General features: G+C 48.3%; 2 protein-coding genes across 3 annotated transcripts in view; one reads left to right on the top strand and one right to left on the bottom strand.

Moving 5' to 3' along the window:
- Positions 1-23,530, bottom strand: POFUT1 (protein O-fucosyltransferase 1). The gene is made up of 7 exons (XM_032419763.1): positions 23,330-23,530; positions 21,552-21,673; positions 16,936-17,118; positions 15,501-15,613; positions 5,444-5,636; positions 3,424-3,666; positions 1-539 (listed from the first exon to the last, which is right to left on the bottom strand). The coding sequence occupies exons 1-7, from the start codon at positions 23,460-23,462 to the stop codon at positions 351-353; spliced, it is 1,176 nt and encodes a 391-aa protein (XP_032275654.1). The 5' UTR covers positions 23,463-23,530; the 3' UTR covers positions 1-350.
- A 112-nt stretch (positions 23,531-23,642) lies between these two features.
- Positions 23,643-25,459, top strand: part of PLAGL2 (PLAG1 like zinc finger 2) — a 15,509-nt gene continuing 13,692 nt past the window's right edge. For both annotated transcript variants that reach the window (XM_032419823.1, XM_032419825.1), the window contains exon 1: positions 23,643-23,760. The gene's annotated coding sequence lies outside the window, so the exon portion shown is untranslated. The remainder of the gene's footprint in view (positions 23,761-25,459) is intronic.

Below are 25,459 nucleotides of genomic sequence, written 5' to 3'. Positions count from 1 at the left end.
TAAGAATCTGTTTCTCTCTCTATAAAAAATCGCTGAAGAGATTAGCCCCCCAGGCTGCTCAGAGCAGGGCAGACCAAAAGACAGAGGTTGGACTGCTTTGCCAGTGTGCAAAATTCCCAGGAGAAACAGCAGGAGGCACACAGGGAGCAGAGATGCTCCGGCTCCAGGAGCCTGAAAGCCCTGTGCCCTGGGAGATGGAGTCCTTCTCCTCCAGAAGTCCCTGGTGCTTTTCTGTCTCTGGCGGGGGAGCAGAGGAGCTTGTACTCTTGGGAATCCATGCTGGGAGCACTGCTGGCTGCCAGGCCTGGCAAGTGGGACCAGCTCAGACTGGTGATGTGCTCCAGCCAGGATCAGAACTCATCCCGCAGCTGAGGGGGCTTGTCCATGCCGAAGAAAGAGGACAGCCTCCCCTGGAGGTCCCGTTCCCGCTTCACGAAGGCAGTGAAGGAGGAGACACAGTTGCCAATGAAGTGGTCAGCTTGGCCAAGGATGTACAGGTCGATCTGGGCCACTTCAGGCTTCAGGCTCACCACCTTCACCTGCAGGAGGAAGGGAAGAACGTTTTCACCAGGGTGGTGACCAGTTCGGCCAAGGCCTGCAGCCATACCCTCAGCTCTCTTCCCTCGTGCGAAAGTGACAGACACAGAAGGTGGGGCAGACAGGATTAGGACATGGGATCAGGCATTCTGGCAGCAGTATTGCCCAGCGGCTGCGGAGAGGCAGAGGGAGAGGGGGAAGCAGGCTCCCCGCTGAGCAGGGCTTGATGTCAGGACCCTGGGATCATGACCTGAGCCAAAGGCAGACACTTAACCAACTGAGCCATCCAGGCACCCTAAGCTGAACACTCTTAAATGGTGCCCTACTGCTCTTCAGAAAAAGATGACAAATCTTGAATGGGGCCTACAAAGCCCTGTTCAAGTCACCTCTCCACCTCTCCCCATCTCCCCTTGAGCTCCAGCCACTACCCACCAGGCTCCCTCCTGCCTCAGGACCTTTGCATGCACTCCCTCTGTTCGGGGTGCTCATCTTTTTGTCTGGTTAGTTCTTTTTTTTTTTTTTTTTTAAAGATTTTATTTATTTATTTGAGAGAGAGAATGAGATAGAGAGAACATGAGGGGAGGAGGGTCAGAGGGAGAAGCAGACTCCCTGCTGAGCAGGGAGCCCGATGCGGGATTTGATCCCGGGACTCCAGGATCATGACCTGAGCCGGAGGCAGTCGCCCAACCAACTGAGCCACCCAGGCACCCTGTCTGGTTAGTTCTTACTTAACCCTCACTCTGCAGCTCCAGTCTCACCTCTGTGGACCCCGATCTAGGCCAGAGTCCTCTGCTCTACATTCTCCCAAACCACATTCCTTTACTTTGCAGCACACACTTCAGTTTGTAGTTTCTACTCTGATTAATATCTGTCTCCTGAACCTGATGGGGTCAGGGCTGCGGCAGCCTTCTGGTCACTGCTGGCTGGGGCCTGCCTCAATAAACATCTATTGACTGGACAAGCGAATGAGTGAGCCCCTGCCCCTACTCGAGCTCCTGGACCTCTCATGCAGCATATATTAGAGTTCTGTGCAAAGTCTCTTTTCCTGAGTCTAGACTGGGAGCTTTACAGGGCAAGACCACATCTTATTTATCAGTATCCCCAGCTCAGCAGGGCCCCAGCTTAAATGAGGAGCAAGAGTGGGCTCTGAGCCCATGAGAAAGGGGCTGAGGAGTGGGGAAGGGCAAGAACAGTGGCACAGGAACAGGAAATAGAAAATGGCAAGAGGCTCAAGGTGTAACAAATATATCAACTCTAAAAACTCACAAAAAAACTCCCTGGGACTCTCCAAATGCTTCAACTTAGTACAGAGGTGGGGGTGTGGGCAGAGCTGGGGCTGAAAGTGCTTTGCTGTCACACAGAGATTTCTGATGTAACAAAAATCATCATCTTGCTCTGTGGACGGTAGCAAAGAAATAATACTAGTTTAATCATGGCCAAAATCCCCGAGCAATTCCACCCACGCTCTGAAACTTACCCGCTCTGTGTCATGCCCACTATAATTAGCTCTGAGACCTCTTGGGTAAATTCTATCCCTTCTTGGTTTCCTCAGCTATAAAATACAGGGGTTGGGTTAGAGGAGTCCCAAGGGCTCCCGGCTCTGATGGTCTTCTTTAGCGTGGGTGGGTGGGAGGGAGGCCAGAATGCTCGGCTTCAGCACCTTCTCTACACGTCAGGGCTTCCAGCCCGTGTCTGGGGTAAAAGGGAGAACGGGGCCCCTCACATAAAGCCAAGGGTTCTCACTGCTAGAAAGCCAACCTTTTAAGGTCTGTACAAGCATTTAGGGCTTTCATTCATCCACGAAATCTTACTGAATGCTTACCATTAATTCAGTCATTTTATCGATACATACTTATTACCTACTCTCCACTGATAGAGTACCAAATACAACCACTCTTTATTCACACACTGAATATTTACTATTCACCACTTCCTTAAGCACTTACTAAGCACAAAAGAGCCTTCCCTTTATTCATCAATCACCTACTCCTACTATTGCTGACTGCTAACATTATTGAGGACTTGTTTTGTCCTGGAACTGTTTGTTTCTTCATATCTGATCTGCACTACCGCCCAATGAGATAGGACTGCTCTCAGTCCCACTTTACAGAAGAGGCAACAAAAGCACAGAGAGCTAAAGTACCTTGCACAAGACAGCACAGTGAGTAGTGCTCACATTCTCCGGCCCCAGAGTCCAAGCCCTTAATCTCTCTGCTACACTGGATTTCTCCCGAGGGCCCACTCTTTACGTCCTTATTCGATAGTTACTGAGCATCTACTGTGTTAGGCACTGTCCTGGACATTGGTGATGGCAAGGCCCCCAGATGCTGAGGAACAGAACAGTGAGTCAGCCTTGGACTCTGCCTTTAAGGAGCCACAACTCTTGGGAAGTGGGCCGTGTCTCTGGCCTCATGCAGACTAGACAGTGCCTCCAGAGCAGATGTGATAAAATGTGGTGATGGCTTCAGTAGGAAGCTACAAGAGTGCAGGGAAATCTGGAGAGAATGTGCCAAGGTGTTTGGGCTGGGGTTTGAAGGAAGGATAGGAACTGGAGCAGAAGTGGACATCTAGGGGCACCTGGGTGGCTCAGATGGTTAAGCGTCTGCCTTCGGCTCAGGTCATGATCTCAGGGTCCTGGGATCAAGCCCCGCATCGGGCTCCCTGCTTGGCGGGGAGCCTGCTTCTCCCTCTCCCTCTACTGTTCCCCCTGCTTGTGCTCTCTCGCTCTCTCTGTCAAATAAATAAATAAAATCTTAAAAAAAAAAAAAAAAAGAAGTGGACATCTAAGTGTCGGGAGGACATGAAGCATGTAGAGGGAGCGGTGGGACCACCCTGGAGCTTTCTTGGATTCCCTTCCCCCTACACCCCCACTGAGACCATACACACCTTCCCTTTGAAGAGCTCTTGGATCTCGGGCACGTAACTCTCGGAATCCGTGGCGATGTAGACTGACTGGGCATTCAGCGTGTCCACCCAGAGCTTCACAGCCCGTCTGATTTCCTTCAGGTCAGGGAGGCACATAGTCAGGGTGAGAGGGGCGGCCGTGCTGCGGCTGTAGCCCACACACTGCGGGGAGGCCATGAAGTGGGAGCCTGCAGTCCCGTCCTTCAGCATGGCACAGGCATTCTTCTGCAGGGTCGTGGGGGGACAGGGTTAAAGACAGCAGCTGGCCCGGGGCCCCAGACACAAGAGCCACTAAGTGGAAAAAGACTATATAGAAGCTCAACTATGTTTTTAAAAAAAAGTATTGAGGGAAGAGAGAAATGCATCAAGACAGTAACAGTGGCTGTTTCTGTAGAGTGGATACTGGCTTTTTACAAAATATGTTTTTCTTAGTCTTACTGGATTATCTGGGACGTCCAGCAGAATTCTGAACCGTGGTGGTGATAACGGGCAGCCTTATCTGATTTCTGACTTCAGTGGGAACACTTCTGGTAGCTCCCATGAAGTACATGTTTGCTGTGGGTTTCGGAGAGATAGCCTTTATCAAGTTAAGGTGGGTCCTTTCAATTCCCAGTTGGTTAAGAGGTTTTTGTTTTTTTTTTTTTTAATCATGACTGAGTGTCGGCTTTTATCAAATGCTTTCTTGGCCTCTATTGAGATGATTATATGATTTTTCCTCTTTGGGTGCTAATATAGTGAATTTCATTGCATTCCTGGGATAAGGTTTACTTGTGTCGTATGCTCTTTAATATGTTATTGGAGTTTACTTGCTGATATTCTACTTAGGATCTGTACATTTATGTTTGTGAGAATGAGCTCTACTCTTCTGAATTGACCTTATCCGAGTTTGGGTTAGTGTTATGCTAGCTTTGTGAAAAATAGCATCTTATGTCTTTTTATGTTCTAAGCATGTATAGATGGAAACTGTTTCTTAAAGGTTTGGCTAAAACCACTCACAAGATATTCTGAGCCTGGTTCCTTTTCTTTATGGAAGGAGGGCAGGAAGGGAGTCAATGTGTGACTATAGTTGACCCTTGAACGACACAGGGCGTAGGGGCCGCCATCCCCTACCCCGTATATAATTTTTGACTTCCCCCAAACTTAGCTACTAATAGCCTACTGTAGACCAAAAGCCTTACTGATAACATAAACAGTTGATAAACACATATTTTGTATGTTATATGTATCGCATATTGTATTCTTACAATAAAGGAAGCTAGAAACAAGAAAAAGTTACTAAGAAAGTCCTAAGGAAAAGAAAACCCACATACAACACCTCCCTGTAAAACCTCATCAGCATGTTAGGGAGCCCATGTGGTTTAAACCCATGTTGTTCAAGGGTCAACTGTACCTCCTCAATTGACTCTGAGTGAATTTTGATCTAATTTCTATCCTTTGCAGTATTTTTCAAGTCTTCAACAATGAGCATTTCTAACATACATACATACATATATCCTCTTATGTAAATTAAGGAGATGTCTACATTTCTCCTGTTATTTTTACACAGAAGATAATCTGATGAGGTTTCTGCACATTTAAGCAGCCTCCAAATTTGGAGGATGACATCTTCAGTTTTGAGAGCCCCACCCAATCTCCAGAGCCTGTTTTTCAACAAAGAGTCTACTGGCTAAACAATTAGCTGGACCACAAGACTCCTGGGCTCTGGGTCTCTCTCTGGCTTGCTGCCTGACTTGGAGTCTAGCTTGATGTTTATTTAACCATCTGCAAAATAAGGACAAAAATGGCTATTATTAAAATGAGCGCTGGCAAGCAAGCACTTTGCAGCCACATTTCTCATGTGTCTAAGGCAGGATCGTGGAACACAGCCCCGTGGACTTGGCTGAGTGAGACCTCTCTGCCCTGGCTGGGACTCGGTGCAGTGGGTTCAGGGTTCAACATCCACAGGCATGCGCCCTAATCAGGGACATGTCCAAGTCAGCCCTGAGAGGAAGGGAGAAATTACCCAGTCAGAGCCAATGCGCAGGTGAATGCCCACGTAGGGCCGGATGAGGTGGGTGCGGATGTGGGCCTCTCCCGTCCTCACCATCTCGTCTGACCATACCATGTACTTCTGGAGTGGCCTGTGTTCCTCCAGGACAGGGAACTGGGCCGGAGCCCCTGGCAGGGCAAGCACTGGATGTTCCTTTGGAGAAAATCTAGGCATGAGACCGAATGAGGGGAAGTTAGACAGAGGACACACAGCCTGGCCGCCTCCCCCACAGGACAAAGGATGGTGTTGCGCCATGCCCCAGAGACCCTGCAAAGGGGCCCCGCTAACATGCAAGAAGCACGAGAGGCTGAGAAACCCCAATAGGCTGATAAGGAACTGTGGCAGCGACAACAGGCACAATATACAATACTGTCCCGCCGCACAGATTTTACAACCCTCTTTGCTTGCTTAATAATTAAAAATTTACAGTAGAGCATTCCAACCTTTTGTATGTCATGCTGGCTTCCAGTCTGTGGTGTGGTAATTCACTCTGGGGTGGGGTGTCTGGACTGCGCCTCTGCCCTTTTACCCACATGGCGGGACTGGGACATGCAGCGGCTTCCAGAGGGCCGTGGACAGGTCAGGCTCACAGGCAATGTGTACACTGGGTGAGGCCATTCGTGCAACATTTAACATATATTTGTTGATTGCCTACTACGTGCTGGGGCCCAGGGGAGAACAAGACAAGCATGATCCCTGCCCTCGTGAAAAGCACCTGCCATCTACGGATGCCCTCGTCGTACCGTCCTGAAGGCTCTCCTTCCTCCTTGTACACAACGCACCTTGTAATTACTTTACCCTGTCTTTTCTACTAGACACAGACTTCTGAAGGCATGCCTCCATGTGACTAGGACGGTGTCTGGCACATGTAAGAGCTCAGTGAATATTTGTTGACTGAATGAGTGAGGAGAGAACCCATGTTCCCTCTTCAGCTAAATCCAGAGTCCATCCTAGCAACACGAAACATCCTGATAGTTCCATCAACTCGAATGCACTTTCAAGCTCCAGATCTCTGTATGCTTCTTGCCTCGACCTGGACTGCCTTCCCTCTGTCAGCCAAAAGCCTTTTCTTAAAATTCTGAAATTGGCATGGCCACTCTGGCAAACAGTTTGGCAGTTTCTTGTAAAACTAGAATGCAGTTACCATATGCCCCAGCAATTATACTCTTGGGCATTTATCCCAAAGAAATGAAAACCTATATTCACACACGAACCAGTATACGAATGTTTAGAGCAGCTTTGTTCATAACAGCCCCAAACTGGAAACAGCTCTACTGTCCAAGTGATTAGCTAACCAAACCATGGTGCATCCCACCACGGAATCCGACAGCAATAGCAAGGAACAAACTACCGAGACAGGCGACAAGGTGGGATGGATCTCAAGGGAGCTATGCAGAACGAGAGAAGCCAAGCCCTCAATCTTGCATACTGTGATTGCATTTATGTAACATTTTTGAAATGACATAACGGAGCAGAGAACAGAAATGGAGAAGAGATTAGTGGTTGTCAGGGGCTAGGGTGTGTGTGCCCGTGTGTGTGTGTGTGTGTGTGTGCGCGCGCGTGCGTGCGCACACATGCATGGTTAAGGACATGGGTGTAGTCATATACTGGTCACAGAGGATCCTTGTGAAGTTAGAACTGTTCGGGTATTTTGACTGTGGTGGTGGTTACAACCTACATGTGTGTAAAATCGAACAGACCTAAGTACACACACACATGTGCGCATACAGAAGTGAGTACAAGTAAAACTAGGACAATCTGAATATGATGGGTGGATTGTATCAATGTCAACATCCTGGTTGTGATACTGCACTATAGTTTTGCAAAATGCCAGCAATGAGTGAAACTGGGTAAAGGGTATCTGGGACCTCTTTGTATTCTCCTTTTTCTTTTCTTTTCTTTCCTTCCTTTCTTCCTTCCTTCCTTGTCTTTGCATTATTTCTTACAACATGTGAATCTACAATTACCTCAATAAAAATTTCAATGAAAAGTTATTAAATATTTCAAAGCATAACAGGAAAATAAAGAAAATAACTTTACAACCCACATACACATGACCTAAATTAGCAGATATTAATACTTCACTGTGTTTCAGATTTGTTATTTTTTTTTTTTTAAGATTTTATTTATTTATTTGACAGAGAGAGAGAGAGACAGCGAGAGAGGGAACACAAGCAGGGGGAGCGGGAGAGGGAGAAGCAGGCTTCCCGCGGAGCAGGGAGCCCCATGCGGGACTCGATCCCAGGACCCTGGGATCATGACCTGAGCCGAAGGCAGACGCCCAACGACTGAGCCACCCAGGCGCCCCTCAGATTTTTTTTTAAAAAGAGACACTGGTCTATCCCGTCATCTTTCCCTCCTTTACTTCCTCTTCCCAGAAGATACAGTGGCTTTATGCATGACTACACTTTTACTATTTGTGCATAAAGGTGTGATTCTGTGTGCTTTTCACACAATGTAATGGTAAAGGTCGCGGCCGTCGAGCCAGACGGCCTTGTGCTGATGTTGACTATGCCGCCCTACTAACTTGGGCAGGTGACTCACCCGTTCTGTGCAGCAGTTCCCTTATTTGTATAATAGAGCTAATAATAGCTCCTGACTCGTAGGGCTCTTGAGAAGATTAAATGGATTAATATAAGCAAAGCATTTAGAACAGTACTCGGCACATAGAAAGCTCTTAAGAAATCCTATCACCATCACCATCATTGTCCTATTGCATGAAACCCACTGCAACTTTTTAGAAATTCAACTTTATGTTTTAGAGACTTGGCCACGTTGACCGTGTTAGCTTCTCTCGAAGTTTTCCATTTTGCACGAATAAGCACAGCAGGGCTGCAGTGGGCACGCCCCTTTCTTCACACCCAACCCAAACACCTCGGTCTACAAACACCTCCCAACCCTCCAAGACCAGCTGCCACTCCCAAGCTTCGGCTCCTATGGGAGGGCTCCCTGTCCCACTTCTCCTTTGCTGCCGTTTGCACACTGACGTGCTCAACAGCCGTCTCCCCTGCTCCACCATCAGCCCTTATTGTTAGTGTGCTCCCAGGCTGCAGCCTTCCTCAGAGGCCGTAAACAGGTGACATGTAATTGGCAAGGCTGGGACCAGACTGAGACCCGAAGGATGAGGAGCCATCCCTGCAAACAGTGGGAGAGAAAGGTAGTCCTTCCTGACAGGGACGTTGAGAGCAAGGCCCTGCCTCCTTCATGTCCCTACATCCTTCGCACTCAGTATGGTGTTCATCTACTGTCCCACATATGTACTCCGGGTGCATCAGTGGATGCTGTGCATAGAGAAAACTCCAGCTGGGTGGAGGAATCTCAGTAGTGGAGGGGTGGTGGGGAAGAACCCCAGAGGTTCACTGCACCCAGCAGCAAGAGAATATGCCTTTTTCAGCTGGACAGTGACCAGGCTAAGGGCCGGACCTAGGGCGCTCAGGGGTAGATGGAGCTGGTCAAGCTTTATTTCCAAACAACACCCTTAGCACTCCCTTTCTTTCCAAACAACACTCTCCTCTCTCATTGGGAGTAAATGAGCACATCAGTCTGGGCCTCTTGATGCTCATCAGGTCAGAGCTGATGTCCCAGTGGGGCAGCCATGTGATGATCCAGATCTAGGGAGAGGGGATGGACATTCCAAATCTAGAATTCACCAAGGGTCAGCTGCAGATTCTCTCCAAGAGGTCAGAGAGCGCATAGTTCCTGATTTCTCCTAGTGTTCCACTGCCTGGGAGATCACAAACTCTTTCTACTTTTGAAATCTTTGGAGGTGACTTCAGAAAGGAGTTTGGCTGAGGGCCGGGTGGTAGTAGGTGTTCAGCTCATATGCACTTCTTCTTCCTCTAACCCCTGACAACCTGGCCTGGTTTTTCTAGTAAGACCCCTGAATCCTCATTCCTTCAATCATTCATTCTAAAAATATTGATGTACCCATTGTGCGTTGAGGCCTGTGCTAGGGACTACAGATCAGAAACAGAGGGCACAGACTCCGCTTTTGAGGGTCTCACTGATGGCATTGGGGGAGCTGGGAGTGAGGTGCATAGTTAAGAAACCAGGTTCTGGAGCAGACTGCCTTGGATTCAAATCCCAGCTCCACCAATTCCTGGTTGCATGACCATGGGCGTGTTACTTAAGCTTTCTATGCCTCGATTTCCTCATCTGTAAAAGGAGAATAACAATAGTGCTTACCTCACAGGGCTCTTGTGAGAACCAAATGAGTTCATACACGTAAAGCAAGTAGAACGTTGCCTGTCACATAATAAGGCTCGATCTGTGATTCACATACATGTACATGTAAGATTATTATAATGAAACAAACGTCATGTAGAGCCAGGATGTCAGCTTCTGTGACACAAGCCCTGGGCCAGTGTGTGTGGGAACTGTGGGGAGCGGAATAGCCCAGGCCCCTACCCTCGTGGGCTGACGCTGCAGCAGGGGAGACGGCTGTCGAGCACGTCAGTGTGCAAACGGCAGCAAAGGAGAAGTGGGACAGGGAGCCCTCCCGTAGGAGCCGAGGCTTGGGAGTGGCAGCTGGTCTTGGAGGGTTGGGAGGTGATTGTAGACCGAGGTGTTTGGGTTGGGTGTGAAGAAAGGGGCGTGCCCACTGCAGCCCTGCTGTGCTTATTCGTGCAAAATGGAAAACTTCGAGAGAAGCTAACACGGTCAACGTGGCCAAGTCTCTAAAACATAAAGTTGAATTTCTAAAAAGTTGCAGTGGGTTTCATGCAATAGGACAATGATGGTGATGGTGATAGTCAGGATTTCCTAGGAGTTCCAAATACCTGTTACCTTCACGCCACGAGAATGGTTCAGCATGATGGTCCATGGTCTTTCAACATTTGATGTGCAATAAATATCTGTTGAATTAAACCTCTGCCAGGGTATTCACAGACTCAGAAGCAGCAGAGCTAGAAGGATTCTCAGAAATCACCTAGTGGGGAAGAAATACCTCTTACCCCTTCTCCTCGAATTAGCTGGACACATGGCAGCCCCAAATAAAGAGATTTCTCTGTACTTCTTGCAGCTAAGATATGGCCATGTGTCTAAGAACTAGCCAACGAGATGCAAGAGGGCTATATGGGACTTCTAGAAAGGTTCCTTAAAAAGGTGAGGCTGTGCCCCCCTTCTGCCCTTTTTTCCTTCCAGCTGCCTGAGGCAAGGTTGTAATGGCTAAAGCTTCATCAGCCCCGTGAGGGGACACTGAGGATAAAAGCCGGTACTGGGTCAGCTGGGCGGAGTTGGCAGCCTGAGTCCTGACAACACGATGGAGCTGCCATCGAGTGGTGGGTTGCATACCTCAGTACTCCTCTTACTTAAGAAAGCAATACATTTCTATCTTCTTAATCTGCTGTTATTTGGGGTTTTCTATAACATGTGGCTTAAATTAAGCCTGGTATACCTAGACCTGTGGCCATCCAAGCTTTTAGTTGATATACAAGAGGATTACTCGTTAAAGGTGGTGGTGGGAGGGACCTGAGTCCCTCCAGGTTGGCCCTGCATTGCCAGCCTCATGGCACTAGAGGCCCTTCTCAAGAACTCTGAGGAACAGTACAGAAACCACAGACCTTCTCATCCCCTTCATTTTACAGATGGAATGGTGGCCAGAGAAGGGAAGCAATCTACCTCATCACACAGTGAGCCGGGGAAAAGCCTGACCCTTTCCAATGCCATTCTCCCTACACCCCTACCCCCGCCCCCAAAGGACAACTTTCTACAGCAAGCAAGTGTCCACTATTTTAGAAAATGTTCAGAATATATACACTCTCCAGCTCACTCCTACAAAGCACTCAGGCTGCTTATCAGCCTGCTTTGCCAGGGCCTACAAAGCCCTGTGCAGTCTGACCCCTGCCCACTTCTTCTCCAAGCTCCTTGCCTCTTTGGCAGATTAATTCTTCAAATCTCCTCTCGTTAGGTGGACTCTGTGTCCCCTCCCAACGGCATGAAGCAGAAGTGACACTGTCCCAGTCACCAGGCCCAGGCTTTAGGAGCCAGCAGCTTCTATTTCCCATCTCTTGAAACATTCACTCCCTGGTTGTATCCTCTCAGAACTTGGCTGATATGCCATCAGAAGTCCAAGCCACATGGAGAGGCCTTGTGTACTCACACCAGCCAACTGCCCCAGCTGAGCTCCCCGATGACAGCCTGCATTACCGGCTAGCCATGAGCGAGCCCTCTTGGACATGCAGCCCAGCCGGGCTTCCAGACTCCAGCCCCAGCTGACAGCTGACTTCAACCACATGAGACCAAAAGCAAGAAGTGACCGGCTAACCCAAGTGTCCATCAACAGATGAACAGATAAAATGTGATCCATGCACATAATGAACTATTCAGCCTTAAAAGGACTAAAATTTGGGGGCGCCTGGGTGGCTCAGTTGGTTAAGCGACTGCCTTCGGCTCAGGTCATGATCCCAGGGTCCTGGGATCGAGCCCCACATCGGGCTCCCTGCTCAGTGGGAGCCTGCTTCTCCCTCTCCCACTCCCCCTGCTTGTGTTCCCTCTCTCGCCGTGTCTCTCTCTTTCTCTCCATCAATTAAATAAATAAAATCTTAAAAAAAAAAAAAAAGGACTAAAATTTTGATGTATACCACAACGCAGATGAGACCTGAAGACATTATGTTAAGTGAAATAAGCTAGAAACAAAAAGACTAATATCATATCATTCTACTTATAAGAGACCTAGAATAGGCAAATTCAGAGACAGAAAAGTTGAATAGAGGGATAGGGCGGGGGGCATGGAAGAATGGGGAGAAGTTGTTTAATGGGTACAGAGGTTCTGTCTGTGGTGATGAAAACGTTCTGGAGATGGATGGTGGTGGTGGCTGCATACAACAGGGCAAAGTACTTAATGCTACTGAATGTATACTTAAAAACATGGTTACAAAATAACTAAACAACACACACACACACACACACACACACACACACACACACACTCTCCATTGGCACAAATACACATATACATCCCCGTAACCATTTTTTGAAATCTCGTGTTTGTTTATGTTTAGAACTGATCCTGCTAGCAATATTTACTAACCTGGTAAATAATGATATCAATCCCTCCTCAGAAAAGGCAGTTGAGTAATACTTGATCACAAACTACACACAGTAGTTTCATTTTAAGCTAACCTGTGTAGGTATATAGGTGTGTATAAAAGTACCGGAGGATGGAAGTATATACATCAAGCTGCTAAGAGTGTTTTTTGAAGGGGGTGGTGGATTATGAGCAAATGTAATTCTCTTCTTTATTAAAAATTTAAAAATCTCTTGGGCGCCTGGGTGGCTCAGTTGGTTAAGCGACTGCTTTCAGCTCAGGTCATGATCCTGGAGTCCCGGGATCGAGTCCCGCATCGGGCTCCCTGCTTGGCAGGGAGTCTGCTTCTCCCTCTGATCCTCCCCCCTCTCATGCTCTCTGTCTCTCATTCTCTCTCTCTCTCAAATAAATAAATAAAATCTTAAAAAAAAAAAAAAAATTTTAAAAATCTCCCACCCAATCTGTGGTGGGTTCTAAAGGATATTTATAGCAAGAAGTTAGATGTTTAACATGGATTGAAACTTTGTACAGTTGGGATTCTAGAAAGATGGAAAACCAAAAACCAGAACTGCCTCGCTGACCCCTGTCAACCCACAGAACTCTGAGAAATAATTACCCACTGCTGGGGAACCATTCCAAAACTGGTTTATTATTCAGTAACAAACGATGGAACAGTCCCCATTCTCCTCCTCACTCACTCCAAGAAGCCACACTGGCTGTCTGCCTCTCCACCACACCAAGCCTGTTCCTGCCTCAGAGCCTCTGTGCTCCATGTCCCCACCATGAAGAACTACCTTTCTCTCCAGCTTTTTCCATGGATGGCTCCTTTAGGTCTCTCATGGCCTGAATGTTTGTGCGCCACCCCACCCCCCTCCCGCCCTCTCCGATTCATAGTTGAGGTCCCAACCCCCAATGTGATGATATTAGGAGGTAGGGCATTTGGGAGCCAATAAAGTTTAGTTGAGGTCATAAGAATAGAGCCCCCATGATGAGATTAGTGCCTTATAAGTGAGCCTGCTCTCTAACATGTGAGGACACAGCAAAAAGGTAGCAAGCAAAGATCACTGGAACCCAACCATGCTAGCACCCTGATCTTGGACTTCCCAGCCTCCAGAACCATGAGAAATAAGCATGTTGTTTTAGCCTCCAGGCTGTGCTATTTTGTTATAGCAGCCCGAGCTGACTGAGATAAGGTCTTGGCCCTAAAACCACACATCACCTGTTTATGTCCTTCGTGGCACTATATCTTCTGGAAACAAGGAGGTGATCAAATGGAAATACCCTATCTGAGATCAACCACGAGGGAGGAGTAGAACCTGCCATGACTGAGTATCCTCAGTAGCTCCTGAATTAGCTCAGAAATCCCAAATGGGAATTGGCAGCTGTTACAGGCACAGCTATTCTCCACGGTGATTAAGAATGGGCGCTCTTGGAGCGCCTGGGTGGCTCAGCTGTTAAGCATCTGCCTTTGGCTCAGGTCATGATCCCAGGGTCCTGGGATCGAGCCCCACATCGGGCTCCCCGCCCAGCGGGAGGCCTGCTTCTCCCTCTCCCACTCCCCCTGCTTGTGTTCCCTCTCTCGCTGTGTCTCTGTCAAATAAATAAATAAAATCTTCTTTAAAAAAAAAAAAAAAGAATGGGTGCTCTGGAATCAGACTACCTGGGTTCAAATCCCAGCTTTGCCACTTTAAGCTGTGTGACCTTGGGCAAGAGACTTCACTCCTCTTTGCTTCAACTTCCCTATGTGTAAAGCACAGAAGACAGTAACTCCTGTCACACAGACTTGTGGAAGGATCCAATGAGTTATCACCTTAGAAGACTTAGGAAGTGAAATGAAAACTTAGAACGGTGTTTGGCATGCAGTAGGCACTAAATAAATAGCAGCTTTATTATGTATTAAAGAGTTACATTCGGCCTGCAGCTGCCCTCTCAACAGCTGGGTTACCCTGGGCAAGCTATCTTACTTCACTGAGCTGTTTCCTTATCTGCCAAATGAAAATCAATCATTAAACCCACTTCATAGAGTTTCCCAAAGTTTCTCTTTATATGAAATAAAGCATGTGAATAATAATATTAACCGCTAATACTGGCTGGCCCCCCTCGGAGGCAGATGCCACAGGGCTCCTTCCGTTCAACCACGAGGATATTCAGGCCAGAGAGCTGGAGAGGCTGCTCAGGGGCTCCTGAGAAAGAGGCAGGGCTGAGTCCGAGCCCAGGTCTGTCTGATCCTGAGCGCGGACTCCTTTCTCTACATCAGTGCATCCTTGGTCTACAGAATGCCGAGGGCTATGACCATGTATGACTTCACATGTTCCTCACAGCCCTGAACCCAAGTCTGACTTTTAAGCTCACGTTCCTTCTTGCCATGCTATAGCATCAAGGCAAGCGCTCTCTGTTTGTTAGCATCATTATAACTAGTATGCGGCTCCCTGAAGGCTGAGGCTGGGTCTTCCTCATTTTTATATATCACCTCTGGCCTTTGAGCACTATGTCTCCTACGTGACAGACGCCTATAAATATTTCACAGCCTGTGCCTGTGCCCTGCTAACCTATTTTTTTTTAATAGGGCCTACTGGAATGCAATTAATAAAGCACATCCAATTATTATCAGGATGACATCATTTCTCAGTCTGCACCTGAAGTTGCTTTTCTCTAGAAGCTGCTTCCAATTCTCACCTTGTGAAGAGGAAGGTAACAGGGGAGTGATTCTCACGCCTAGAGGAGGAAATCAAGACCCATGTGACTGCACAATACTCTTTTTATGACATCCTTTATCGGCCGATAAACTCTTGCTCAACCTTGTGGCAGGTCAACGTCCCACCGTGTCAGGCGTTGAGATGGGAACAGATCACACAGGATCCCAAGTTCAACAGACAGAAGGGCCGCACCTTTGGTCTCAAACGTCAGGGTGTGGTACAGGGGGGAGAGGGTCAGGAAGGTGCTGCATTCTCAGGGGCCCCACGCCCCTCCCCCAAACCCAGCAACACTGCCCCCTCCAAGTACCTCTGGATCCACTGGTCTTTGTAGGAGGCGCTGAAGGAAATGCCTGAAAAAAGTTCAGACTTGTTGAAACTCACATGAAACTGATCCCAAAATGGGCCAAAGGGATTTCCTTCCTGCAGAAAGAGAGAGATCAAAGACTTACTGAGGAGGGAAAGCCCTCTGGGTATGGGGCCAAGGAACTGTGGGTGGGGGAACCCTGGTAGACTAGACTTAGGTTGAAACCCCTCATGGGATGGCCAATAGGAATGTCACTTTGTAAATCCTGAGCTGGGGACTGAGGAGAGCAACTCGGCCTCCAGTCTGGTTTCCAGCAGATGTTCACCACAGTGTCTAAAGGAGTCTTACCCACTGACATGCCACATCCCACTGACCCTGCAGCTCTAGTGGGGGTAGAGGAAGGAAGTGGATCTTGAACTTGGGCTTTAGATCTTGGACTAGAGCTTTCAGAGACTTTCAGACCAGCTAACACAATGCCCTTATTTTCAAGATGGAAACCAGGGCCCAGACAGCGTAAGACCCTTGTCCAAGGTCACACAGCAAGTAAGGGCAGTGTCGTGGCTATAAGCCAAGCCTCCTTTCTCAAATTTCATGGCTCTTTCAACTACCCTCCCTAGACTTTAGCATAAGCACTGAAAGACATACTGGGAATTGTCCTATTCCCAAAGTGCCAGAAAATTACAAATTTCTCCTGATGAAATATGACTGTTTCTTATTTACCTGCTGAAAGGCAGGAATGTATACAAGATAAGAGGGTGGATAATGGAGCCAAATTACCTGGAGTTGAATCCCAGCTTATTTGCTATGTGACCTTGGGCAAAATATCGAAACTCTGTATTGCACTCAGTGTCCTCTCTATAAAACGGGGATATTAATAGTACTTCCCTCATGGAGCAGTTGGAAGATTAAGTGGGTTAATATGTGTAAAGCTCTTATGGTACCTGGCTTGTAGTAAGTGCCATAGAAGTATTAGATATTATTTGGGGCACCTGGGTGGCTCAGTTGGCTAAGCGTCTGACTCAATTTCGGCTCAGGTCATGATCTCAGGGTTGTGAGATCGAGCCCCCAGTCATCAGGCTAGTGGAGCCTGCTTAAGATTCCCTCTCCCTTCCCTTTCCCTGTGCCTCTCCCCCTACTCTCTCTCTCGGTCTGAAAAAAAAAAAGTATTAGTTATTATTACTCATGTGGCACTTTACAGTTTATAAGCACTCCTGCACCTGGCCCTGTGACATTATTGAGTGAGACAGAGCAGGGATAAAGGCTCAGAGGAATCAAGGTCCTCTGCCCAAAGTGACACTGCTGACGGACGTCAGAAATGGGACTTAAATCTCCATCTTTCTACCCTAACCCTTCTAGTGCCTTTCCCCACATATTGTTGTCACAGTGTCTCAGGGGCCTAGAGGACATGGAACAGGCAGAAAGGGTCCCCCAGACCCACCTTCATGGGGCACGTCTTCTTATCAGGGCTTCGCTGGGCTGCCACCTCAAAGCAGTATGCCACCCGCCTCTCAGGGGGCCAGTGAGTGGGTGCTAGCTTTTCCATGAAGTTCTCCAGGCTGATAACTCGATGGTAGGCCTGGAGGGGCTCCAGCTTGAAGTACTTCTGGTAGGACACATGGAGCTACAGGAAAAGGTGCAGAAGGAGAGGCAGAGATCCCTCCTCAGTATCCTAGTGGCTCTTTTAATAAGACATTCATTAAAACCATACACTCCAAGACCCAGACAGCTCAGACTATAAGCCAATTAAAAACTTTCGGAAAAGGACACCAAAGCTAGAAGAGAAAAAGACTGGGAGAATTTATCTGCAAACTAATGAAGAAACAGTAACATCTTTTGTGTTCAGAAATACTTGCTGATCTAGATGAAAAAAGACAAATGATGTAAGGGAAAATGTGAGCAAAGGACAGAAGTGAACAACTCACAGCAAAGAAAACCCACATAGCCAATACACTCAAAAGATGTACAAACTCACAAGTAACTAGAAAAAAGCAAGTCACAGTTACAAGGCCACTTCTCACTTATTAGACCAGCAAAAATTTAAAAGCTTAACTTTAATTGTTGGAAGGGAAGTGGGGAATTAGGGGCTGCTGTATATGGCTGGTAGTCAAAATGTACATTCTGGAACAACTACTTTAGAATGTAATCTTGCAGCATCTACTAGAATTTAAAATGTTCCTTCCACCTCTCTGTATTTTCCCTAGAGAAGCTCTTCCACTTTGCATGGGAGATGGGTACAGGTATGCTCAGTGCCACAGCAGAAGTACAAGAAAGACCTCAGAAGGAGTCACACTGAAGACACTACGTCCACGACAGTGGCTGCCTCTGGGGCTGGGAGGAGGGAGTGAGACTAGCCTCGGGAGCCACGGGAGACTTTATCTTTCAACAACTTCATCTGTAATATTTTATTTCTTTTATTTAAAAAAGAAAGATGAAGCAAAGAGAAAATGTTAAATAATGATCACTTCTAGAGGTGGGTACATGGACGGTGATTATATTAATCTCTATAGTTTTCTAGATTTTAAAAAAATTTCTTAGAACACCATGGAATAAAAATTTAGACTTTAATCTATAGGTCAGGGTTCCCAAGCATGTTCCACTAGTTCATGGGGATAATCTGCAATCAAAAGGCTCCAGAGTTAAACAGACCTGGGAAATGCTGTGTTAAGCTGATTTCTTTACTATAGGACTTCTCAGTATGCTAATGTGTATTTTGAATCTCCAGTTTTGGAGGATGGGGAATTGAGAATATAATTTCCCAAACTGATTTCCTTCATGAGCCATTGGCATTTCAACAAACAATTTGGGATATTTAACTATTAGCAACAAGGTCTTGCTGAAGGATTTTATTTTTTTGAAGATTTATTTACTTTTTAAAGACTGTATTTATTTATTTATTTGACAGAGACACAGCGAGAGAGGAAACACAAGCAGGGGGAGTGGGAGAGGAAGAAGCAATGCGGGACTCGATCCCAGGATCCTGAGATCATGACCTGAGCCGAAGGCAGACGCTTAACGACTGAGCCACCCACAGGCGTCCCAGATTTATTTATCTACTTTTTAGAGAGAGAGAGAGAACATGAGCGGGAAGGGCAGAGGAAGAAACTCAAGCAGACTCCAAGTTGAGCACAGAGCCTTACACGGGGCTCAATCTCATAACCTGGGATCACAACCTGAGCTGAAACCAAGAGTCGGATGCTTAACCAACTGTGCCACTCAGGTGCCCCTTGCTGAAGGATTTCGAACAGAAGTAATAAGAGATTTGCCTTTTAGAAAGATCACTCTGGTGGCAGAGGAGAGAACATATGGATGGTAAGATTAGGGTAGGAAGAGGAATAAGGAGGTTACTACAACGGTCCTTTTATTTGTTCAAGTACTCACTCAACATGTATTTTTGAGCATTAAGTCCAAGTGAAGATGGAGGGCATGGACAGCTTAGGAGAGGTAAAGGAAGGTGGAGTAGAGGGTAAAAGGAGGCATTTAGGATGACTTCTAGGTTCCTGGCTTGGTATGCAGGTGAATGGAGGTAACATAAACTAAGGCTGGGAATATAGGAAATGACACAGGTTTGAGAGGGAAAGATGCCAAGCTCAGCTCTGTCTCTGAATTTGAGGTATCTCTGGGACATCCAAGTAGACTCAAGGGCTTAGGAATTAGAAACACAGGCTTATGATCAGAGGAGAGTCTGGGCCACAGATAAGATTGAGAGGTACGTGGAGAATAGTGAAAGCCACAAGACTCAACAGAAATTTATAGCAAAGCAAATGATGGTAATAATAGCAACTAATATTTATTGAGTGCTGACTTAGTGCCAGGTGCTGTACTCATCCCATTTCATGGACTTGCTCATCTAATTCTAAGAGGTAGAAATACAACCATCTCCAGTTTACTTATGAAGAAACCCAGGCAGACAGACTCTTGATAACTCATCTGAGGTCACATAGCTAATAACGGAAAGAGGAGACACACCAACATTTATTTTTTATTTTTATTTTATTTTAGTTTTTTGAGAGAGAGAGAGCGTGCATGCACGGGAGAGGGTGGGGGTAGCGGGAGGGGCAGAGGGAGAGAGAGAGAGAGAGAATCTTTTTTTTTTTTTTGAGAGAGAGAGAGAACGAGTGTGCACAAGCAGGGGGAGGAACAGGCAGAGGGAGAGGGAGAAGCAAGCTCCCCACTGAGCAGGAAGTCCGACACAGGGCTCAATCCCAGGACCCTGGGATCAGGACCTGAGCCAAACGCAGAGCCACCCAGGCGCTCTGAGAGAGAGAATCTTAAGCAGGCTCCACGCCTAGCACAGAGCCCAACTCGGGGCTCAATCTCACAACCATGAGATCATGATCTGAGCCGAAATCAAGAGTTGAACGCTTAACTGACTGAGCCACCCAGGCACCCCAAGGCACGCCAACATTTAAACAGTGAGTGGAGAGAGAGAAGCCCCCCATACAGCACAAAGAGAAAAATGCTGAGAAGTCAGGCTAAAGCAGGAACAGACTATGTCTTAAAAGACAGGAGAATAGGGATGAGAGGCTCACAGTTCCAGGTGCCACCCAGGAGGATAGCTGGAAGACTAAGAAATGACCCCTAGATTTGGCAATTCTGAGGTCCCTGGTGGCCTCTGTGAGAACAGTCCCAGTGGGGAAGGGGAGCCTAATGGGATGGGTTGAGTAACCCATAGAAAGTAGAGACTCAGAAAGATTCCTGGCTGAGAAGGCAAAGCGAGAGAAAGAAAACAAGGCAGAGGGAGACAGACAGACAATGTCTAAACTATAACAGTGAGTGCAAAAAATCAGCACATCAGTGGCTCCCAGTTACTGAGGACTTCCTATGTCCTAAGCACTTTTCACTGATGAACTATTGATTCTAAGAGAGAGGCATACAATATTCAAGGCATGCTACAATCACTAACTCATTATGGGAGGTAATCACTGTTACTACCGGCCTCTTTTAAAGATGAGAAAACTGAGGCACAAAGAAATCAAGTACTCTGTCCAGGCTACACGGTTAGTTAAGTAGTAAAGCCAAACTACGATCTCAGGTCTGTTGGCTTTTTTTTTTTTTTTAAGATTTTATTTATTTATTTGACACAGAGAGAGAGAGAGAGTGCACAAGCAGGGGGAGTGGCAGGCGGGCAGAGGGAGAGGGAGAAGCAGGCCCCCGCGGAGCAGGGAGCCCAACGCGGGACTCGATCCCAGGACCCTGGGATCATGACCTGAGCTGAAGGCAGACGCTTAACCAAATGCGCCACCCAGGTACCCCAGGTCCTCTGGCTTTTAACCTCTAACTGATAAAAACCTCTCTTAATATAGACATGCAAAATAATAATAATAATAAAAACCTATGCAGAGAAAAGGCTGTAAGAATGATATACATTTTGTACATACAAATATAATTTTTTAAAGTTTATTAAAAACTTTTAGAGTCAATTCATTAGATTAATTCAGTTCCTACTGCCAGGCCCCTGGGGATACAGTGTGAACAAAGACAGACATAGGATCAGTGGAAGACACAAAGAAAAAGCAAGGAATTAGAGGATGTTGAGTATCACCATGATGGGGTGAGGCAGCTCTGGAGCCAGACTGCCTGGGTTTGTGGCCTTGAACACAATATTAACTAACTGTGCCTCAGTTTCTCCTTCAAACTGACAATAGCATCCATCACCCTTTGACTAATGGGATGAGCAGAGGGTGGGACCAACCAGGGGTGGAAATGGAGCTTTAGGTTCAGATCATAGGCTCTGGAGTCAGACAGACATGGGCTTGAGTACCAGCTCTACTATTCACAAGCTGTGTGACCTTGAGGAAGTTACCTAACCTCTTGAAGCCCATTTTCTCATAGGAATGTGATGAGGGAGAAAAGAGCTAGTCCTAATGCAGTGCTCAGAACAGTGCCTGGCAGACAGAAGGCACTGGATAAGTGTTAGCCAGTTAGCCAGGGAAGACAGTTTGGGGTGGGGACTGGGGAAGGCTCAGAGGAGCAGGAGGTAAAGCCCAGAGAAGGACTTGGTGTCAAGAGGAGGTAAGCAGGACTGGGGTACGATGGATAAGGGGAGGTACTCACATTGGTGAAGGGAGGCCTGTGATGCTGGTACTCAATCCAAGGGGGTACAGCCAAGGTGCGGTTCAACAGCTTTGCAAAAGCCAGGGAGCCCAAGAAGTGATCAGCCTGGTTCCCGAAGCGCCCTGGATGGTATATGGTGGTTGAGGTGAGGCCTGGGACACCGAGGGCATGGGGCATGCAGGATTTGGAAAGGATGCAGGGCCAGGGGTGGGGAGGGCCAGGACACCAAGGAGAGCCAGGGGAGCTGGCAGCATAGGATCAAGTCTGGACTCGTGGGTCTAACACTCAAGGCCCTCAAGTCCTACCTTTCTGCCTCAGTCGCTCTAGGTTCCTTGCCACCTCCCATCCTGACCCCATGCCTTTGCTGCTGTTTTCTTTCATCCAAGGGTGCCCTTCCACCTCTATCTCCATTCATCTGTGCATGAAGGGGCAACTCCAACACCTCATTCACTGGAATCCTTTCATCAACCCCCTGCTATACTCAATCCCCTCCTCTGCCTCCCACTTTGGATTGGAACTATTTATGGTTCCTCGCTTTTCCTCAAATGTCCTTTCCCACTTCCTGGCCTTTGTACTGGCTGTTTCTTCAGCCTGTGAATACCTCAGGAGCAAGGACCCTGTCTGATTCTTTTCGTTAGCCCCCGCATGACATCCATTCATTCATTCCACAAATACTGAGAGGCCACAATGTCCCAGCCTCTCTATTTGGAGCTGGAATACAGGATTCAGCAAGAAAGATAAGGTCTCTGCCTTCGAGGCACTCACAGTCCAGCTAGAGAGACAAGTATATAGTGGTAAATGAGTATATAGTGGTAAATTCTGATAATTTCAAGGAAGAAATGGAAAAAGTTTGGTGATAGAGAACAGTTAGGTGGAGATTATTTGTGTTGAGGTCATCAAAGCCCTTTCTGGTGACATTTAAGCTGAGACCTAAGAATGGGAAGGAGTTGACCTGGCAGAAGTGAAGAGGAAGGTTTTCCAGTCAGAGGGAATAGCACAGGTTTCAGAACCTGAAAATGTGTGAGGAACAGAGAGGGAATAAGAGTGGCTACAGCTGGAGGATCTGGGGAGAAGGGAGTGGTAGTAATGATGGGCAGAGGGCCAAATCATCAGGGTCTGGAGTCTGGAGGGTTTTAAGAAGGAATGACTTTTACAATGACAATCCACCATCCCATTTAAATTGCAGCTTTTAGATTCTCCATTACTCTTCTCTATTTTATTTTCCCATAGTGTTCATCCTCTTCTAAGATACTATGTATAATTACTCATTTTTTATCTTTTATTGTCCGTTATCTTTTGTCTATTGTGTGTATCTTTTATTGTCTGTCTTTCCTAGCTAAAATGAAAGTTCTACAAAGGCATGGCATTTTCTGTCTTACCACTGCTGTATCCCCAGAACAGAAAACAGTCCCGGGCACAGAGTAGGGGTCCTATAAATATTTGTTGAAGGATGAAAGAATCGTCCAGAGCCAACGTTGAGTCAGTGACATCAAGCCCTGCCCCGCTAACTCCATTTACTGAACTCTGGGCTGGCTTAGACCTTGCACAAGACACATAACCTCTCCTAGTCTCAGTTTCCTCATCTGCCAAATGGAAGGTTGGACACAGAGGCCCCTCGGGGCCGTTGCAACTGAGGCAGAGAGGCGAGGAGCAGGCCATGCCCCGCGCTGGGGTTCTCTCCTGGACATGTCAAGGTATCTCTGGGCGCCTCAGAAGAGGGCCTTCTCCTCTCTGGGCCTCACTTTCCCCATTCGAGCAGAAGGCTCGGGAGGCCTTACCCATGCATGGGCAGTAGAGCAGGTAACCCGCCGGGTCCCAGGAGCCCGCGGGCAGCCCCGGGAGCGGCAGAATCAGCAGCAAGAGAGACACACGCAGCGGCAAGGGGGACGACGCCCACGCGGCGGCGCCCATGACGGCTCCGGAGCCCGAGCGCGCCGCGGTGCGGAGGCGGGGAGAAGAGGGACGCGAGCGTCCGCCCCGCTCCCGGCGGTCCCCGCGCGCTGCCCGCGCGCCGCCCCGGCCGCTCTAGCCGGCAGGCGGGCGGGACCATAGAGAGCCCGCGGCACCGCCCCCTCCACGGCCCGAGCGCCCGCTCGCGCGGCTCCCACAATGCACCGCACAATGGCCCGACCGCCGCCACTACCGGGGCCTGAACGGGCCTGGCGGAGCCCGAGCGCGGCCCGGCCCGCAGCGCGGGGCCCCGAGCGCGGTGAGTGCCGGCGAGGGCCCCGGGGGACGGCGGGGAGCGGGGCGGGAGGCCGTCTCGCTGCGCCCGCGCGCCCGGCACCCGGAGCGGCGGCGCCTCTCATCTCGGGCCCCACGGCTAGGTCGCCCCCACCCCCAACCGGGGGCCCCCTCCACGCCAGTTCGGGCCCCGATAGGCCCCAGGGTGACGAAATCTCTCCGCGGACCCGATACCTGGGTCGGGGGACCGGAAGAAACCCCACTGGTCCCCTCCCTACCGAGACCCGGAGACTCAGCCCTGAGGGTCCCCTACTCTTGACCCCTAGGTTCCCTGGAGACCCAGATAACGCGCTGCTGACCTTACGAGGGACCCGGGTCTGGGGGACGCAGATAAGCTGCACCTGCTCCCTCCCCTCAGACACGCCTACCCGGACCCACATAACCCCCTTTCCTGCTCCAAATACTCCGTTTTTTACTCTCTCTTTCATTTTCCAGAATCACATAATCCATTTTGAGGCTTTCGTCAAATATCTGGTTCTGGAGAACCCCAGTAAGCTCTACCTATAATTTCCTCCTCGGTGACCATACTCCCAAACCTTAGATATCATCCATCTGGTTACCCTTTTGAGACCATTGAAATTCAGAGAATTCACTTCTGACTATCTTCAACCCCTGGAATCCTCCAGCCCTTATAATCCCCCATCTCTTTCTTTTTTGAGGGGGAGGGAAGGGGGAGGTCCCTTAGAGACTCAGCTAACTTGCTAATGATTTTTTATCATACTTTCCCTTCCTTCCCATCCCTGAGACCTCCTCCAGACTTCTCCCTGAATTTCTGTCCCTTCTCTGGCAGGCGTCCACTCCCATCTCTCCTGTCTCTTCCAGCTCCAGGGGAATTGAACCTCTCCCACCACACAGTGGTGTGGTCTAGAAGCTGCCCGAGGAGCCTGGTTATTCCCTGTAAATCCAGTCCCAGGCTCCCGCTCCAGCTTGGTGGGGGAAAGGGACCTGTAAGGTGGAAGATAAGGGGACAACTAGTGTGGGGGGGGGGTTGGTGCTTTCACCAGCAAGAGTAGCCTGTCTCCTGGCTTGTATGCTTTTCCACCTGTTAGTTTGGGACTGTGATAGTCTGGCCTTGGATTTCTAATCCTGCTCCCCACAATGAGGCCACTCCATTGTTGGGGGGAATCCTTGGGGGTGTCTAGCCAGGTTTCCTCGTAATGAAAATGGGGCTGTAGTGAGTTGCAGCCATTTGCTCAAGGCCTCCTCAGGAGTGAGAGGCAGCGGGAATGGGAGGAAAGAGTGAATCAAAGGGACTGCAAAGAGGGCCCATCTACAGTGACAGAAGAACTAGCAGCCCGAGAGTAAATCCAACCCCTGTTAATCCTGTTTGATGTCTCTTGGAATGATGCAAGTCATTGAAACTCTCTGGCCTCCCTGTAATTTAATTCTCCCACCACTCTGGAGTGTGTGTGAGGGAGGGAGGGAGGGGGGCGGCTCTTCCCATTCCCCCCTTTCCTTCTCACTGTTTTCCAGCCAGTCAGTGTGTCATTTGGATTTGTTTCTGGTGCTCAGGTCAAGACCTGGGTTTTTTGATTTTTTTGTTTTTCTTTTTTCTCTCAGTCTATTTATAATTTCCCAGTTACTATTTTGGGTTCTGCTTAAGGGAAGATTCTGTCCACCCTAAGGAACGTTCCAGGGTGTGTTCCCGGGTGTGTTTCCTCCTC

This window comes from Phoca vitulina, unplaced genomic scaffold (genome assembly GCF_004348235.1).
Source record: "Phoca vitulina isolate PV1807 unplaced genomic scaffold, GSC_HSeal_1.0 scaffold22, whole genome shotgun sequence".
Taxonomy (NCBI): Eukaryota; Metazoa; Chordata; class Mammalia; order Carnivora; family Phocidae; genus Phoca; species Phoca vitulina.
Note: the sequence above shows the minus strand (reverse complement) of the source record. Positions and strands in the feature narration are given on the sequence as shown.